At 42.4% G+C, this 19,460-nt stretch overlaps 1 protein-coding gene across 1 annotated transcript in view; it reads left to right on the top strand.

Moving 5' to 3' along the window:
- Nucleotides 1-19,460, top strand: part of LOC113888551 (multidrug resistance-associated protein 4-like) — a gene marked incomplete at its 3' end in the record, with an annotated part of 135,618 nt that overhangs the window by 42,900 nt on the left and 73,258 nt on the right. The window contains exons 10-13 of the mRNA XM_027535617.1: nt 1,877-1,966; nt 5,932-6,123; nt 17,350-17,444; nt 17,668-17,754. Coding sequence (XP_027391418.1) covers nt 1,877-1,966; nt 5,932-6,123; nt 17,350-17,444; nt 17,668-17,754 — 464 coding nt within the window. The remainder of the gene's footprint in view (nt 1-1,876; nt 1,967-5,931; nt 6,124-17,349; nt 17,445-17,667; nt 17,755-19,460) is intronic.

The raw sequence follows: 19,460 nt of genomic DNA, 5'->3' as shown, positions 1-19,460 counted from the left end.
TAAGTGTAAAATCAGCCTGAGGCATTTGACATGTTACTCTTTTTCTCATTTTCAAGAGAGCTTTCAGTGTATTAGCACATGTTGAACTTAAAGTATATAAATTCTTATTTTAATTTTTAGTGTATTTTTCATCATGTTTTATTACAGAGTATTAAATATAATTCCCTGTGCTATACAATAAGATCACCTTAAACAAAAGATTAGAGCACCTATAGCTTCTCTTGAAAACCCAGATCTAATATTTTGAGCTGAAGTGTGAAGTGTCAGTTGCTTCACTTGTCTCTGAGTCTTTGTGACCCCATGGACTGTAGCCCACCAGGCCCCTCTGTCCATGGGGATGGATACCTACTCCAGAATTTCTGTTGTTGTTGTTGTTCAGTCACTCAGTCGTGTCCAAATCTGTGTGACTCCATAAACTTCAGCATGCCAGACTCCCTTGTGCATCACCAACTCCAGGAGCTTGCTCAAACTCATGTCCATCAAGTCAGTGATGCCATCCAACCATCTCATCTTCTGTTGTCCCCTTCTTCTCCTGCCTTCAGTCTTTCCCAGCATCAGGGTCTTTTCTAATGAGTCTACTCTTCGCATCAGGTGGCCGAAGTATTAGAGTTTCAGCTTCAGCATCAGTCCTTCCAATGAATATGCAAGATTGATTTCCTTTAGGATTGACTTGTTTGATCTCCTTGCTGTTCAAGGGACTCTCAAGAGTCTTCTCTAACACCGCAGTTCAAAAGCATCAATTCTTCAGTGCTCGGCCTTCTTTATGGTGAAAACTCTCACATCCATACATGACTATGGGAAAAACCACAGCTTTGACTAGATGGGCCTTTATCAGCAAAGTAATGTCTTTGCTTTTTAATACACAGTCTAGGTTTGTCATAGCTCTTGTGCCAAGAAGCAAGCATCTTTGAATTTCATGGCTGCAGTCACGGTCTGAAGTGATTTTGGAGCACAAGGAAATAAAATCTGTTACTGTTTCCACTTTCTATTTGCTATGAAGTGATGGGACCAGACACCATGATCTTAGTTATTCTAATGTTGAGTTTTAAGCCAACATTCACTCTTTTTCACTTTCCTCTTTCACCTTAATCAAGAGGCTCTTTAGTTCCTCTTCATTCTCTGTCATTAAGTGGCAGCATCTGCATGTTTGAGATTATTGATATTCTATCAGAATTCTAGATTCCATTTTGTGATCATCTAGCCATTTTGCATCATGTAATCTGTATAAAAGTTAAACAAGTAGGGCAACCATATACAGCTTTGACGTACTCCTTTCCTGATTTTGAACCAGTCTGTTGTTGCATGTCCAGTTCTAACTGTTGCTTCTTGACCTGCATTCAGGTTTCTCAGGAGGCAAGTAAGGTGGTCTGGTATTCCCATCTCTAGAAGAATTTTCCACAGTTTGTTGTGATCCACACAGTCAAAGGCTTTAATCAATGAAGCAGAAGTAGATGTTTTTCTGGAATTACCTTGCTTTTCTGTGATCCAACAGATGTTGGCAATTTGATATCTGGTTCCTCTGCCTTTTCTATATCCAGCTTATACATCTGAAAGTTCTCAGTTTACATACTGCTGAAGCCTAGCTTGAAGAATTTTGAGCAATACTTTGCTAGCACATGAAATGAGTGCAATTGTGTGGTAGTTGGAAAAAAGGAGGAAATTTCCTAAAGTGAGCTAAAGCTACCTCAAATCCCCAAAGAGATGAAATTTGATGAAGAGGTCTCCAGGACACAGTATCTTAAAATAGGAAAGAGAAAAATGTGGGTTATATTTTGCATATCAATTATGTTGATTGTTGTTATATTTTCCACTTTCTAAAAAAAATTGTGTTACTTTATTAAAATGGGTAAATTAAATTAAAAGCTTTAATTTGTAGGCATCAGAGAACCCAACCCTACAAGGACTTTCCTTTACTGTCAGACCTGGTGAACTGTTAGCTGTGGTCGGACCTGTGGGAGCAGGAAAGGTAAGTTAATGATGTCTTTTGTCAGCTTGATGCAACACCACAGCTCATGTTAAATTCTCAGAATAGAGCCCAGATCTGTGTGTGACTCAGTTTGAATTGAGTGTATCTAGAACAGTGTCTCTCTAGGTGTGTTCATGGAACATTCATTTTACAATAATGTTTCATGGTGAAATAAATCAGGATAAACGTACACTATCTTTCTGTTCTTGGTGCTTCCCATTTCCCAGTTAAGAACTGCCTGTGTGGTATTTGGATGTCTCAGTGAAGGAAATTATTTATGTGACAGCTGTTCTGGATTAAATTAAATAAAATCAGATTTAAATTGAAGAAAGTGGGGGAAACCAATAGACCATTCAGGTATGACCTAAATCAAATCTCTTATGGAAGTGGAAGGGAAGTGAGAAATAGATTTAAGGGACTAGATCTGACAGAGTGCCTGATGAACTATGGATGGAGTTCGTGACTTTGTACAGGAGACAGGGATCAAGACCATCCCCAAGAAAAAGAAATGCAAAAACAGCAAAATGGCTGTCTGAGGAGGCCTTACAAATAGCTGTGAAAACAAGAGAAGCAAAAAACAAAGGAGAAAAGGAAAGATACTCATGTGAATGCAGAGTTCCAAAGAATAGCAAGGAGAGATAAGAAAGCCTTCCTCAGCAATCAATGCAAACAAATAGAGGAAAACAATACAATGGGAAAGAATAGAAATCTCTTCAAGAAAATTAGAGATACCAAGGGAACATTTCACTCAAAGATGGGCACAATAAAGGACAGAAATGGTAGGGATCTAACAGAAACAGAAGATATTAAGAAGAGATGGCAAGAATACACAGAAGAACTGTACATAAAAGATCATGATCCAGATAATCACGATGGTGTGATCACTCACCTAGAGCCAGACATAATGGAATGTGAAGTCAAGTGGGCCTTAGGAAGCATTATTATGAATAAAGCTAGTGGTGGTTTTGGAATTCCAGTTGAGCTCTTTCAAATCCTAAAAGATGATGCTGTGAAAGTGCTGCACTCAATATGTCAGCAAATTTGGAAGTCTCAGCAGTGGCCACAGGACTGGAAAAGGTCAGTTTTCATTCCAATCCCAAAGAAAGGCAATGCCAAAGAATGCTCAAACTACCACACAATTGCATTGATCTCACATGCTAGTAAAGTAATGCTCCCAATTCTCCAAGCCAGGCTTCAGCAATACATGAACCATGAACTTCCAGATGTTCAAGCTGGTTTTAGAAAAGGCAGAGGAAACAGAGATCAAATTGCCAACATCTGCTGGATCATCAAAAAAGCAAGGGAGTTCCAGAAAAATATCTACTTCTGCTTTATTGACTATGCCAAAGCCTTTTACTGTGTGGATCACAATAAGCTGTGGAAAATTCATCAAGAGATGGGAATACCAGACCACCTGACCAGCCTCCTGAGAAACCTGTTCAGGTCAGGAAGCAACAGTTAGAACTGGACATGGAACAACAGACTGGTTCCAAATCAGAAAAGGAGTACTTCAAGGCTGTATATTGTCATCCTGCTTATTTAACTTGCATACAGAGTACATCATGAGAAACATTGGGCTGGAAGAAGCACAAGCTGGAATCAAGATTGATGGCAGAAATATCAATAACCTCAGATATGCAGATGACACCACCCTTATGGCAGAAAGTGAAGAAGAACTAAAGATCTTCTTGATGAAAGTGAAAGAGGAGAGTGAAAATTTGGCTTAAAGCTCAACATTCAGAAAACTAAGATCATAGCATCCAGTACCATCACTTCATGGGAAATAGATGGGGAAACAGTGGAAACAGTGGCTGACTTTATTTTTTTGGGCTCTAAAATCACTGCAGATGGTGATTGCAGCCATAAAATTAAAAGATGCTTACTCCTTGGTAAGAAAATTATGACCAACCTAGACAGCAGATTAAAAAGCAGAGACATTACTTTGTCAACAAAGGTCCATCTAGTCAAGGCTGTGGTTTTTCCAGTGGTCATGTATGGATGTGGGAGTTGGACTATAAAGAAAGCTGAGCGCTGAAGAATTGATGTTTTTGAACTGTGGTGTTGGAGAAGACTCTTGACAGTCCCTTGGACTGCAAAGAGGTCCAACCAGTCCATCTGAAAGGAGATCAGTCCTGGGTGTTCATCGGAAGGACTGATATTGAAGCTGAAACGCCAATACTTTGGCCACCTGATGGGAAGAGCTGACTCATTGGAAAAGACCCTGATGCTGGGAAAGATTTAAGACAGGAGGAGAAGGGGGTGACAGAGGATGAGATGGTTGGAGGGCATCACCAACTAAATGGACATCAGTTTGGGTAAACTCTGGGAGTTGGTGATGGACAGGCAGGCCTGATGTGCTGTGGTTCATGGGGTTACAAAGAGTCAGACATGACTGAGCAACTGAGCTGATACTGTTCAGGATAGACAGAGACAATGGGGACTTCTTTTCATCTTAGTGGCCCTTCCAGGATATCTGGAGATCATAAAGACTCTTCCCAGAAGCTTTGAGCATTTCCTCCTATGACTTGACATGATCCCATCAGTGCATGTGCAGTGAATGTGCAGCCATGTGCTGGAGATAAAGGTACAGAAGTGAGCAAGACCCTGACTCTCTGCCTTTCAGAGGCAATCAGGTTGTGGGGCGAGACAGACATGCAGACATGTTATTTCAGCCCAGTGTCATGAGCACTCTGATGGTGTGGATACACACACGCCACATCTGTGTGATGTTGAAGATTGAAAGGAAAGGTGTGCATACACTTGGTCTGAAACAACAAAATACAGAAACCTAATGTGGGATGTGGGCTTCCCTGGTGGCTCTGTGGTAAAATAATCCCCTGCTAATGCAGGAGACACAGGTTCGGTCCCTGGTCTGGGAAGTTCCCACCTCCCAGTTGTGGAGCAACTAATTCCGTGCACCACAACTGTTGGGCCTCTGCTCTGGGGCCTGGAGGTGCAACAACTGAGCCCACGGGCCACAACTGCTGAAGCCTACCCACTAGAGCCTCAACAAGAAAAATCCCATGCACTGCAGTGACGACCCAGTGCAAGCAAAAATAAACAAAATCAGAATTGTGGTATGGCAGAAACCGACACAACATTGTAAAAAAATAAATGAAAAAGATAAAAGAACTAAAAATAAATACAATTATTTTTTAAAATGTGGGATGTGTACATGAAAGGGTGCTGATTTCCTCTGTCATGGACTTTTGCTCTGCAGATACAACTTACTTGAGAGTTCTTTCAGTTGGCTATGTTCTTCACACATAGCTTTTTAAAAACAAGTGTTTGTCAAGTAAAGGATACCAGATGCAGGAACAATTGCACTGAACATCAGATATATCAAATACACATCCTGCTGGGTTCTGCTAGAGAAGGATGTTGCTGCTGCTGCTACTGCTGCTAAGTTGCTTCAGTCGTGTCCAAATCTGTGCGACATCATAGACGGCAGCCCACCAGTCTCCCCCTTCCCTGGGATTCTCCAGGCAAGAACACTGGAGTGGGTTGCCATTTCCTTCTCCAACGCATGAAAGTGAAAAGTGAAAGTGAAGTCACTCAGTCATGTCCGACTCTTAGTGAATCCATGGACTGCAGCCTACCAGGCTCCTCCATCCATGGGGTTTTTCAGGCAAGAGTACTGGAGTGGGTTGCCATTGCCTTCTCTGAGAGAAGGATGTTAAACATTCTCAATTATTCTTTGCTGAGTAGAATTTCACCTGGGGGGATACTCGGGCAGAGTAGATTGTTTATACTATTAATATATTCCTTATCAGTCATTTTCATTGACTGTTAGTGTTATTTTCACTTTTTTTTTCTTTTGGTCTCAACTTTGAGGGCTGTACTTTATCCTGTTGAAGGAAAGGGTTCTATCACGTATCAAGAGCCAGGGTGGGTCAGCTGTGCTGCGGGGCGTCTTCCATCCTGAGTGCACCCTGTTCATGTGTGTGTGTTGCCATCTGTTTCAGTCGTCACTGCTAAACGCTCTGCTGGGGGAGCTGCCCCCGAGCCAGGGACAGGTCAGCGTGCACGGGAGGATCGCATATGTTTCTCAGCAGCCCTGGGTATTTCCAGGGACTGTAAAGAGTAACATTTTATTTGGGAAGAAATATAAAGAAGACAGATATGAAGAAGTAATAAGGGCTTGTGCTTTGGAAGAGGTGAGTAGTGACTTCTGAGTTGCATATACTTGAATTTAATTTTTTTAATATAAATTTATTTATTTTAATTGGATGTTAATTAATTTACAATATTGTATTGGTTTTGCAATACATCAACATAAATCTGCCACAGGTATTCACGTGTTCACCATCCCGAACCCCCCTCCCACCTCCCTCCCCATACCATCCCTCTGGGTCATCTCAGTGCACCAGTGCCAAGCAACCAGTATCATGCATCGAACCTGGACTCGTGATTCGTTTCATATATGATATTATACATGTTTCAATGTCTTTCTCCCAAATCATCCCACCCTCTCCCTCTCCCACAGAGTCCAAAAGACTGTTCTATACATCTGTGTCTCTTTTGCTGTCTCGCTTTTAGGGTTATCGTTACTATCTTTCTAAATTCCATATATATGCATTTATTGGTATTTTTCTTTCTGGCTTACTTCACTCTGTATAATAGGCTCCAGTTTCATCCATCTCATTAGAACTGATTCAAATGTATTCTTTTTAATGGCTGAGTAACACTCCATTGTGTATCTGTACCACAGCTTTCTTATCCATTCATCTGCTGATGGACATCTAGGTTGCTTCCATGTCCTGGCTATTATAAACAGTGCTGCGATGAACATTGGGGTACACGTGTCTCTTTCAATTCAGGTTTCCTTGGTGTGTATGCCCAGCAGTGGGATTGCTGGGTCATAAGGCAGTTCTATTTCCAGTTTTTTAAGGAATCTCCAGTGTTCTCCATAGTGACTGTACTAGTTTGCATTCCCACCAACAGTGTAAGAGGGTTCCCTATGATAGTGTTTTACACTACAAGGTTTGTTAAAAGTTATTTTTTAAAAATAGATTTTTGAATGTTGCTTAACATTTAAGTTGGTCTTCTGGATAAATCAGCTGCTGCTGCTGCTGCTGCTAAGTCGCTTCAGTCGTGTCTGACTCTGTATGACCCCATGGACTGTAGCCTACCAGGCTTCTCCGTCCCTGGGATTCTCCAGGCAAGAACACTGGAGTGGGTTTCCATTTCCTTCTCCAATTCATGAAAGTGGAAAGTGAAAGTGAAGTTGCTCAGGCGTGTCCGACTCTTAGCGACCCCATGGACTGCAGCCTACCAGGCTCCTCCATCCATGGGGTTTTCCAGGCAACAGTATTGGAGTGGGGTGCCATTGCCTTCTCCAGATAAATCAGAAGGCTTGCATAAATAAGCATATGTATTTATATATGCTGTCATTTTAATTCTTATAGGTTAGTAACGCAGAATACATTATCTGAAGGGGAATTGTTTCATTCTGTGAAGTTTTCATTCACTTTCAACATTTTTTAATGGAAAGTTATAAATATTTACAAAAAAGAGAGCATGGTGTAATGAACCCTCATGTATCCACCCCCAGCTTCACCCAGAATCAGCTGGTGGCAAGTCTTGCTGCATCTCTACCCCTGCCAGCCCCACCCCAACCCGAGTATTGTGGAGCCGATCCTAGACCTCAGATCAGTTCATCTGTAAACATTTCATTATTTTTCTGTAAAAGATAGGAAAGCTTTGGGGAAAAAAATCACTACTTTATTTCATCTGAAAAATACCTCAAATTCCTGAGTATCACCCACCTGCCAGTCTGTGTTTACCTGCTGCTGACCATCTCACTGAGAAATCTTCACCACTGTTGGAACCCACACAAGGTCTGCCCCCTGCACTTGGCTGATGCCTCCTTGGTCCCGTTTAGTCTGTGAGGTTCTCTCACCACTTCATTTTTGATTTGTAATTTATTATTTAAGGAAACGGGAATGGTTTAAAATTTCTTTGTAATACTGGGTCATTTCACTGAGGGAGATGGTTTTCAGAAATGGCATTGAGTTTCACAGAGAATGGTAAGATGAAAGGTTTAACTGTATTTTGGGAATTAAATAAGATTACTGAGTAAACGATGAGACCTAAACTTAAGTGATAGGAGAATACAATTGACAAAAAGCAAGGAAAAAGAGTAAATAATGTTAAATACTATGTTACTCTCTTGGGTTGTAAGAAACCAGTGAATAATATCATTAAAGGTCTCCCCCTGGGGTCTCTTCAGTGCAGTCTGGACATCTGACTTCTCTTTTGTACTGTGAGGAAAAGACAGGGACAGATTTTTAAAGGTGTGGTATTGAAGGCTCCAGACCTGCTTTGTGAGGAAATCGTGATTCTCCTGGAACAAGGGCTTGAACATCATAGATTGCATCAGGTGTGTGTGTTCATGCTAAATCACTTCAGTTGTGTCCAGCTCTGCGGCCCTATGAACTGTAGCCTGCCAGACTCCTCTGTCCATGGGATTCTCCAGGCAAGAACACTGGAGTGGGTTGCCATTTCCCTACCCAGGGAATCCTCCCAACCCAGGGATCAAACCCGAGTCTCTGTCTCCTGCATTGGTGGGTGGGTTCTTTACCACCAGCACCACCTGGGAAGCCCTGCATCAGGTGAGCAGCATTTCACAATGATGTGGACATACAGAACTGCTTGTTTAATGGGCTCGCTTCTTTACTTCAGGTTCTTGTTCATGGGTGACTGTACATTTGCAGAAATGATGTCAGGTTAGCAGGAATGAGCTAGATTTTTATTAAATGGTCTAGATACTATATATGGAGAAGGCAATGGCAATCCACTCCAGTGGGTTCTTGCCTGGAGAATCCCAGGGACAGGGGAGACTGATGGGCCGCCGTCTATGGGGTCGCACAGAGTCAGGTACAACTGAAGGGACTTAACAGCATATACCATATAAGAAGGGAAAGCAAATGCAGAACAGTGAGAACAGTAGCTCCCATTAATTTAGAGTCCACGTGCAAATCATTTTTCTGCCTTTCACACATGTGCATGCACACACCTAAAAAGGTTTATGAGTTATTCATTCTTTATGATTATCTTCAATATTCCCATCTTCATTTTACAGTTAGTAAAACTGAGACTGGGACAGATGAGACACATCATCTCTACATTTGTAGCTCGAGTTCAGATCCTTGGGACCAATGCTTTGCCCCAGGCTCATGGGGTGACTGGACCTCTAATGTGGGCAGTGTTCTGGGGCTTCACCCAATGGGGCATGTGTGCTGCAAGACTTTGATGGAATGGACCCTGCAGGACTGGGATGCACAGCAGTTCTTCTGTACATGATTTGACGTCTATAAACATGGACTGCTCTCACGTTCTGCTGCATAGTTGGGACATGAAGTTGGGATCCCATGTGCCCATTCCCTCCTTGGTAGGAAGGGAGGCCCAGCATGGAGAAGTAGCGGAGAGGAGAGTTCTGGCCCCGGGTTCATCACTTGCCTGCTGTCACTCTGGACATGTCCTGTTACCTGCCTGGACCTCTGACATGTCTGCAGTAAAATGAGGACATTGGGTCAGAGGGTTTTGTTGCTGCTCTGAAATGTCATCTATGACTCTGATTAACAAGAGGTTAACAAGGTGTTTATGATACCTGGGAATTAGTAAGTTATGAGTGCATCTGCTTATCTCCTTTTGGATACCAGGTCTCAGTGGATGGACATAAGGCAGGCACAGGAAATACTGGTGTCCTGTAGACACAGAGATGGCATAGACAGTGCGGTAGAAAAGGCTTGGCCTTTGGAGAGAAACAGTCCTGGGTAGTGACTCCAGGTGTTTGTCTCAGTTTCCTTTCTTATTAAATGGGGGAGGGGGGATAACTGTATAAATTACAGAAAATGCCTGTGAAATGTAAACAAACCAGGGTTTCAGTAAGTGCTGGCCATTGTTGCTATTTCTAACCTTTTTCTCTCCATCCATCTATACATCCATATAAATATAATAAAGATTTCTCCTTATCATTCTCCTTACTCTCACCTCCCCCAAATCCTGGAGGAAAAGCCATAAAAAAGCAACATCTATTTATTTATTAAAATGTTATTTATTTTAATTGGAGGATTATTACCATATTTTGATGATTTTTGCCATACATCAACATGAATTTGCCACGGGTATATGTATCTCCCCCATCCTGAACCCACCTCCCACCTCTCTACCCACCCTATCCCTCTGGGTTGTTCCAGAGTATTGACTTTGGGTGCCCTACTTCATGCATCAAACTTGCACTGGTCATCTATTTTACTTGTGTTAATGTATATGTTTCAAGCTATTCTCTCAAATCATCCCACTTTCACCTTCTTCCACTGAGTCCAAAAGTCTTTTTCTTTACATTAGTCTCCTTTGCTGCCTTGCACGTAAGATCGTCATTACTGTCTTTCTAAAAGCAACATTTTTTATATAACATATGTTAAAAACAACTAGATGTATTATACTAGATCTGATTGAGGTAATCATTTAAGTTCATTGAGCTGAAAACTTTCTGTAACAAAATAGTGAGACATGAAGTAATCACACTGGCAGTATCAATTCAGGTTGATGACATCAACTCCACAGTCTAGGAGTCAGAAGGTTCAGGAATTGAGTCCCAGTTTCTCTGCTGATCAGGTGTGTGGTTTTGACTGTTTGATCCTTACAAGCCTGTTACTTCATCTGTAAAATGGAGATAATAAAACTATCAACCTCATTATGTTGTTTTGGGGATGAAATGTGCTTGTGATTTTAAAGCACCTGCTTGCTAAGGACATAACAAGCACTCTGTAAGTATTAGAATGGTTTTGAAAATAAATTAGTTTTTAATTATGAGCTCAGTCAGTTTCTGGTAAAATTACATCCATAAAATGTGACATGTAAGAAAGAAGGTATTTGAGTATTAACTTCCATTGTTTGAGTTGGTATTTCTATAGGTGCTCTACACACAGTACATTATATAAATCAACAATAATAATATTCTGTTACAATAATATAAGCAATATTGTGTGCAACATTTGTCTCCATGTTATCTTTAAGTTTTTTGAAAATGTTTAGTGAACACATATTTAAAGGTATTAAATTGATAAATTCTAGTTTAATATTTTTCCACATAGATCACTTACTTGGCCCTAGGATAGTAAGTTTATTGACACATGTCTAAGTGTAGAGGCCTTCAAGTCTTGAATTACTTAAGTGCTGTCTTCATTTCAAATGTACCTTCAGTCACCACCTGAGCAGCATGATGTGAAAGAGCAGAAGACTCTGAACTGACATGAACTCATTCAGATTCCAGCTCTTCTGTTTAAAAGCTGACCACCCTCAGATCAGTGATGTTGTCTGAGTTTCTCAGTTTCTTCATCTGTGAAATGGGGCCAACACTTACTGTGAATCTCAGGTTCCAGAACAGAGCTTACTGCACAGATCTTACCCACCAAGAGCTGTGAGAAGGCGTGTGCACGTGTACAAATGATGGAGCAGAATAAGATGGGTCCTTCACGAGAAATGAGAGATGTAAACAGAACCAGCAGGAAGAGAGATGAGTCCAGGATGGTTCCATGGGAGAGTGTGCTTGGGATGACCTGGAAAGATGGGCAGGATGCTGACAGGCCGTGAGAGGAGGGGCGATTCCACAAGGAAGAAAAGCTGTGAAGGAAGGAGGCCTCCTGCTGTTTGACTCTAGAGTCCAGCCCTCCTCTGCAAGGGCCTCGTGTCCAGCCCATGTTAACCATTTCAGCAGTCTGCTCCGTGGTGCTTCTACTCTAAGTGTCCACCATTGCTGAAGGGCCCTTGATGTGCTTCTGGACGGATGGCATCAAACCAGCATCACCATTTCCTAGTTTGCCTCTAGTGTGTGTGTCTGCTGTTCAGTGAGAATTGGTTAAACCTGGGGGCTTCCCTGGTGGCTCAGACAGTAAAGAATCTGTCTGCAATGCAAGAAGACCTAGGTTTACTCCCTGGGTTGGAAAGATCCCCTGGAGAAGAAAATGAGAACCCATTCCAGTATTCTTGCCTGGAGAAGTCCATGGACAGAGGAGCCTGGTAGGCTATAGTCCATGGGATCACATAAATGGACTCGACTGACTAGCACTTACTTACTTACCTAACTTAGAGGTAACAAATACAAATAAGAACACTTTCCTGTCAGCGGAAGGAAATGTAATATATGCCCAACTCTGGCTTTTCCCCTTTGATCTAATCAGAATGTGGCAGCTGAGAAATCAACTGTATTTGCTTTTACTTCAAATCCTCCAAAACGTTTTCCCCCTTGGTGGCTTGTTCATATATAATTTGCAGAGTCAACAACACACTCGAAGTGTTACTACCAGACTCAGAGATAGTTTCTCATGTCCTGGAAAGAGAGGCTGTGAGTGCTTTTTCTAGAATGTGGTTAAGATTGCTGTATTACAATGTGGTGCTTTTTTAAGATGAAAACCATTTGAACAACATGAAATCAAAGCAGAAAAACTAAGCAGAACAGTTTGCAAGGACTGTGAACAGTGACAGAGAGGCCAAGCAATTCTATGTGTGTCCATGAGGCTGAGAACTTAACACAAAGCTCATTTTTTTTTTTTTCAATGAAAACACAAAGCAAGAGATGGTATTAGTTTCTGAGCTCAAGAAAGAAAGAATGTGAGGTAATTATAAATTATCACAACAGAACATTTGCTGCCTTTCATCAGATGCCCCTCTATTAAGATTTGAGTGAGTGAAGAACCTGTGTGTGTCTGTGTTTTTGTGGTTGTCAGGGAGGGTTACAATGGAGTCTGTTTCTTCCATTGTGGTCATATGCTTTGTATGTTATGATTCATACTGTAAACAGGGCCCTACTGTTGGCTTGGTGAGAAAATAGGGATCAGTCACCAACAGCAAGTTATAATCAACTCATGTCATTTTCTCATTTGTGGAGGTGTTTACACCCACCTTTAGATTCTCACAGCATTCTTGAGTTCAGTGACTCTGGTTTCTGCAGCACATTCTATAGAAGAGGAAAATGAGACTTAGGGAGATCAAAGGACTTGTTTGTCATGGTGGAACCAGTGAGCTACTTGCTTTCTCCCCAGATTTGGTACAGTAGATACAGAGAAGTGAGGGCTTCATCTGCAGAAAAGTACTGCTATGAATCCTAGGTTGATGCCTGAGGAGTTTAGTGATAAAAACTCCAAACTCTGTCTATGACAGAATGTGCCAATTGACAATTATAGGCAACCTAAGACTTCTAATATAATACCATGTGACTTAAGTCTAAGGCAAAGGAACCAGAGATCAAATTCCCAACATCTGTTGGATAATAGAAAAAGCAAGATAATTCCAAAAAAGCATCTACTTCTTCTTCCTTGATATGATAAAGCCTTTCACTATATGGATCACAACAAAGGGTGGAAAATTCCTAAAAGAGATGGGAATACCAGACCACCTTACCGGCCACCTACAAAACCTGCATGGACATCAAGAAGCAACAGCTAGAACTGGACATGGAACAACAGACTGACTCCAAATTGGGAAAGGAGTACATCAAAGCTATATATTGTCACCCTGCTAAGAGTACACCATGTGAAATGCCAGACAGGATGAAGCACAAGCTGGAATAAAGATTGCTGGAAGAAATATCAATAATCTCAGATATGCAGATGACACCACCCTTATAACAGAAAGCGAAGGGGAACTAAAGAGCCTCTTGATGAAGGTGAAAGAGGAGAGTAATAAAGTTGGCTTAAAACTCAAAAAAAAAAAAACCCAAAAAACTCAACATTCAAAAAACTAAGATCGTGGCATCTGGTTCCACCACTTCATGGCAATAGATGGCGAAACAATGGAAAGAGTGACAGACTTTATTTTCTTGAGCTCCAATATCACCGTAGATGGTGACTGCAGTCATGAAATTAAAATGTTTGCTCCTTGGGAGAAAAACTATGATAAACCTAGAGAGCATATTAAAAGGCAGAGCCATTACTTTACTAACAAAGGTCCATATAGTCAAAGCTATGATTTTTCTAGCAGTCATGTATGGATGTGAGAGTTGGACCATAAAGAAAGCTGAGTGTAGAAGAACAGATGCTTTTGAACTGTGGTGTTGGAGAAGACACTTGAGAGTCCCTTGGACTGCAAGGAGATCAAAGCAATCAATCATAAAGGAAATCAATCCTGAATATTAATTGAAAGGACTGATGCTGAAGCTCCAGTGTTTTGACCACCTGATGGGAAGAACCAACTCATTAGGAAAGACCCTGATGGTGAAAAAGATTGAATGCAGGAGGAGAAGGGGATGACAAAGGATGAGATGGTTGGATGCCATCAGTGACTCAGTGGGCGTGAGTTTGAACAAGCTCCAGGAGATGGCAAAGGACAAGGAAGCCTGGAGTGCTCCATTCCTTGGGATCACAAAGAGTCAGACACAACTAAATGAGTGAACAACTACTTAGCCTGATTTCTATCTTGTCATTTTGGGAATGTTCTCGTCATCTATTCTTTTTTTTGCCCCATGGTACTCTGGGGAAAATAGGCTGATTTGTCTATTAACTTCTTAAATGATATTCAAATATAACTTTGTTTTTGTTTTTTATTTTATTTTTTAACTTTACAATATTGTATTGGTTTTGCCGTATATCAACATGAATCCACCACAGGTATACACGTGTTCCCCATCCTGAACCCTCCTCCCTCCTCCCTCCCCATACCATCCCTCTGAGTCGTCCCAGTGCACCAGCCCCAAGCATCCAGTATCGTGCATTGAACCTGGACTGGTGACTCATTTCATAGATGATATTATACGTTTCAATGCCATTCTCCCAAATCATCCTCTACCTCTCCCTCTCCGACAGAGTCCAAAAGACTGTTCTATACATCTGTGTCTCTTTTGCAGTCTCGTATACAGGGTTATGATTACCATCTTTCTAAATTCCATATATATGCGTTAGTATACTGTATTGGTGTTTTTCTTTCTGGCTTACTTCACTTTGTATAATAGGCTCCAGTTTCATCCACCTCATTAGAACTGATTCAAATGTATTCTTTTTAATGGCTGAGTAATACTCCATTGTGTATATGTACCATAGCTTTCTTATCCATTCATCTGCTGATGGACATCTAGGTTGCTTCCATGCCCTGGCTATTGTAAACAGTGCTGCGATGAACATTGGGGTACACGTGTCTCTTTCAATTATGCTTTCCTCAGTGTGTATGCCCAGCAGTGGGATTGCTGGGTCAAAAGGCAGTTCTATTTCCAGATTTGTAAGGAATCTCCACACTGTTCTCCATAGTGACTGTACTAGTTTGCATTCCCACCAACAGTGTAAGAGGGTTCCCTTTTCTCCACACCCTCTCCAGCATTTATTGCTTGTAGATTTTTGGATAGCAGCCATTCTGTCTGGCATGAAATGATACCTCATAGTGGTTTTGATTTGCATTTCTCTGATAATGAATGATGTTGAGCATCTTTTCATGTGTTTGTTAGCCATCTGTATGTCTTCTTTGGAGAAATGTCTATTTAGTTCTTTGGCCCATTTTTTGATTGGGTCGTTTATTTTTCTGGAATTGAGCTGTAGGAGTTGCTTGTATATTTTTGAGATTAGTTGTTTGTCAGTTGTTTCATTTGCTATTATTTTCTCCCATTCTGAAGGCTGTCTTTTCACCTTGCTTATAGTTTCCTTTGTTGTGCAGAAGCTTTTAAGTTTAGTTAGGTCCCATTTGTTGTTTTTTTTTTTTTTTTTTTTTTTGCTTTTATTTCCAATATTCTGATTCCCAAATCCTCAAGTTACAACTTTATTTCCTTCTTAGTTTTGAGTTTCTCCTGCTTTCACAGACAAGCATCTGCTTAATCCAGCTGATCTGCTGGGTGTCCCTTAAGCACACCATTTCTTTCCTTTTGATTTTCCTGCCCAGCTTGCTCTTTCTGCTCCCATTTTTTGTACAGGCCTTATCTGTCACTTACTTTAAGTATTACTGTGAAGACTTGGGTCAGGTGTTATCCCTTCTCTGAAAGTGGGAAGCTGAGGCAGAGATCAGCAAACTGCCTTTTTAAGAGACACTCATTCCTTGATAAAAACAAGTCCTGTGCCTTCACCAGCCTGGGCCACCAGCTCTCACACCTGTGTGTCTAGCACAGACTTTCACACCTGCATGCACAACTGCAACATGACACCACTGGGAGGTCATCTCAGGTTGTCCATGAACGAAGTTCCCTAAACCTGCATCCACCACCTTCCCTAACTCAGTAAATGAAGACCCTGTCCTTCCCCTTCCTCACCCCAAACATCACAATCTCCTCTTCTCTTACAGCCACACCCATCCTGTCAGCAGGTCCTTTGGCTCCGCCTTCAACATGTGCCTGGAGTGTGACCCCATCTCTCCATTCCCACTGCTCTCACTCTGGTCCTGACCACAGTCATCTCTCACCTCGATTATTCTGGGAGCCTCCTCATTTGCATCCACCCTCACCCTTCCCCACTTACTGTCTATTTTCTGTAATGCACAGGAGTGATTTCTTAAAACCTCAAACCAGGTCTATCCCCCTCCTCCTGTTACTGGAGTGCCCCCAGGCTCCTCCTGTTCTGTCTCTGCCCTCACTCCCCTCATTCTCACTCTGCTCTCCTGCCTCCTCGTCCTGAACCCCTTGGGCATCTCCCTGTGGCCCCTGCACTCGCCCCTCCCTCTTTGAGGAGCAGCCTCTCCAGGTCTGCCTGAGCCCCTCCCCTCCCAGATCTGCTCACACCCCCTCTGAGCAGAGCCCTCCCCCACCAGTGTGTACTCATTTCCCTCTTCACTCTCTATCCCCCTGAGCCGGCTTCCTTTTCCTTCCTCTCCTCAGTACTTGTGCTCAGGTTAATTTTCCATATCATCTGTCTTCCATCATGGAAAGAAACTCTAGGAGCTTTGTTTCTTCACAGCTGAGTTCATTGTGCCCAGAGCAATGCCTGTCATACAGTAGGTCCTCAGTAAATATCTGTTAAAATGGTCAAACGCATAGATGCTGTGCAAAACTACAGAATGAAAACAAATGAAAAACACTGAGAGGTGTTTTTTTTTTCTTTTTTTTAATGTTCAAGGTCACAGTTTAGTTACTCTGACTTATACCCACTGCTGTAGCTTCCCAGGTAGCTTGGTGGGAAAGATTCCACCTGCCAGTGCAGGAGACACAGGAGACATTGATTTGATCCCTGGGTCAGGAAGATCTCCTGGAGGAGGAAACAGCAAACCACTACAGTGTCATTGCCTGGAGAATCCCATGGACAGAGGAGCCTGACCAGCCCTAGTCCATGAGGTGACAAAGAGTTCAATATGACTTAGCAGCTGAGCATGTATGCACGTTAATCAAATACTTGTGTGAGGAACTAATGCTAAAAGTGTAAGAAGGTAGTAGAACACATTTTATATATTTTCCCCCTTTTCTATCTGTATAGGATTTACAGCTTTTGGAGGAAGGAGATCTAACTGAAATAGGAGAAAGAGGAACCCCGCTGAGTGAAGGACAGAAAGCCCGGGTCAGCCTCGCCAGGTAAATGTGGTTTCAGTTGCCATCCTGCCCCTCCTCTTCCGCAGCTCCTAGTGGACATAAGCACACAGACCCTGCTCACTGGATGGGCCTGTGTGATGCAGGGTCTTGGCCCTTTCCCTGGACTCCTGGTAGGGACATGAAGTTGTTGGACACCATTATGATTCAGAGATGAGACCCAGGGAGTGTGAAGTGTCCTCTCCTGACATCTCTCTACGTTTTCTAGAGCCGTGTATCAGGACGCAGACATCTACCTCCTGGACGATCCGCTGAGCGCAGTGGATGCAGGAGTCAGCAGGCACTTGTTCGAACAGTGAGTTTGCTCCTATTTTCCATCGTTTCTTCTTTCCAAGAGCCCTTCAGAGATGATGGAAGAGATCTCAAAAAAGTCTTTGTGCTCCAGGACACTCAGCTCCCTCTGCCCTGGTGTCCCTCCCTCCCCTCCCTTCCCTCCACAGAAGATCTGTCCTAGAGAAATCTTGCATCCTGATGAGGTCAGGACAGGAAAATACAGCAGGTGCTTCCAGTGTGTGGGGGCCAGTGGGGTCTGTGCTTTAGGGAGTGACAAATAGATGGCAATTTCCCTGCTGCTACTTGCAGTTGATTACTAGACACTCCGGGTGGATCCAGATGCCAGGAATAAGAAGATGATGTAGGGTTTTTAAATCAGAGAGTGAGACTCTATAACCTGGTACTTGGCTGCCAGTTTTTTTCCTCCATCATTTGCTTAAGGCATGTTAGAAGCCAAGTTTTTGGTACTGACATAGGGCTTCCATGGAACGACCCTGTTGGTTTATGCTTGTTATCCTATCACTTTGGAAATAAAGTCTTTATTAAGGTTAGGCTTAATAAAGTCTAGAATTTGAGAATCATTTATTCCACATCTGAGTAAGATTTCAATCATTTCATGTTATTTCATGGATGCTTACTAGAATTAATACTTAGACACTACAATGTAGTGTCACCTATAATCTGGCTTAAGTCTTGACTCTCATTCCTGTTTCTAAAATGTAGAACTTGTCAGTGGCTCCTGGTTGGCTACACAATGACTAAAGTAGAACAACTCTGATTCTTTTCTGTGTATAATGTGTCCTAACACACACTGACTGAGGTCTCTTGTGGAGTCTAGACTGGCCTTTTTGAAAGCCTTGCGAACTTGTTTTTGTCCTAAAACAGCCTTCACATCTCCCCCATGGTCAGGTTGCTTGCTGTTGTTCACTTTGTTAAAGTCAATGAGCCTTCCAGCTGCACTTATAAACACCCTGCTGTGTGCACTGAGATCAATGCGTTACTGCACAAAACCGCTTAGTTTACAAGGAGGACAGTGAGCCAGGAGAGGGGAAGGACCCACACTGGGCAGAATAAGGGAGACTAAGATGCCCAGCTCTCATTCCTGCTTCTAAGAAACCTGTCTCTACGTGGAGCTTGTTAAAACAGATCCCTGGGAGAAAGCTCAGCAGAGTCAGGGTTTAGAGTGTTTTAATATAGGATAGTTTAAGTGCTGAATGTAAAGTGGAAGTATCAACTGGAGGCTTTCACTGAAGTTGGAAAGCTCCCTGTGCCCAGGGCTGGGCAGAAAGTACCCTGGGGGCCTGCAGGCTGGGCAGGTGTGTGGAGGCTGAGACAAGGACCCAGTCCTTTGCTGAAGCAAGAGTAGAAGCTCAGGTGTGGAGGGAGGAAAAATTAAGGCTGTGAGGAGAATAGCAAGCATGTCCTCGTCTGGAGGAGGCGGAGTGTTCAGCAGAGAGAAGCTGTTTGGAAATTCTTGCTCTCAGGTCCTGTGTTAGTTTCTAGGACTGTGTCTGTCCAGGCTGCTCTCACAGGACACCAGAGCTGAGTGGCTTTACAAATAACAAGTTTTTATCTCATGGTTTTGGAGGCTGGGAAAGTCCAAGTCAGGGTGCTGAAAGATTCAGTCTGGTGAGGATCCAATTCCTGCGGCCTCACGTGGTGGCAGAGATGAGGGAGCCGTGTGGTTCCTTTTATCAGGGCACTAATTCCTTTCATTCAGGCTCCATC

This window comes from Bos indicus x Bos taurus, unplaced genomic scaffold (assembly GCF_003369695.1).
Source record: "Bos indicus x Bos taurus breed Angus x Brahman F1 hybrid unplaced genomic scaffold, Bos_hybrid_MaternalHap_v2.0 SuperScaffold_100458, whole genome shotgun sequence".
NCBI lineage: Eukaryota > Metazoa > Chordata > Mammalia > Artiodactyla > Bovidae > Bos > Bos indicus x Bos taurus.
This window is presented reverse-complemented; position numbering and strand designations above follow the sequence as displayed.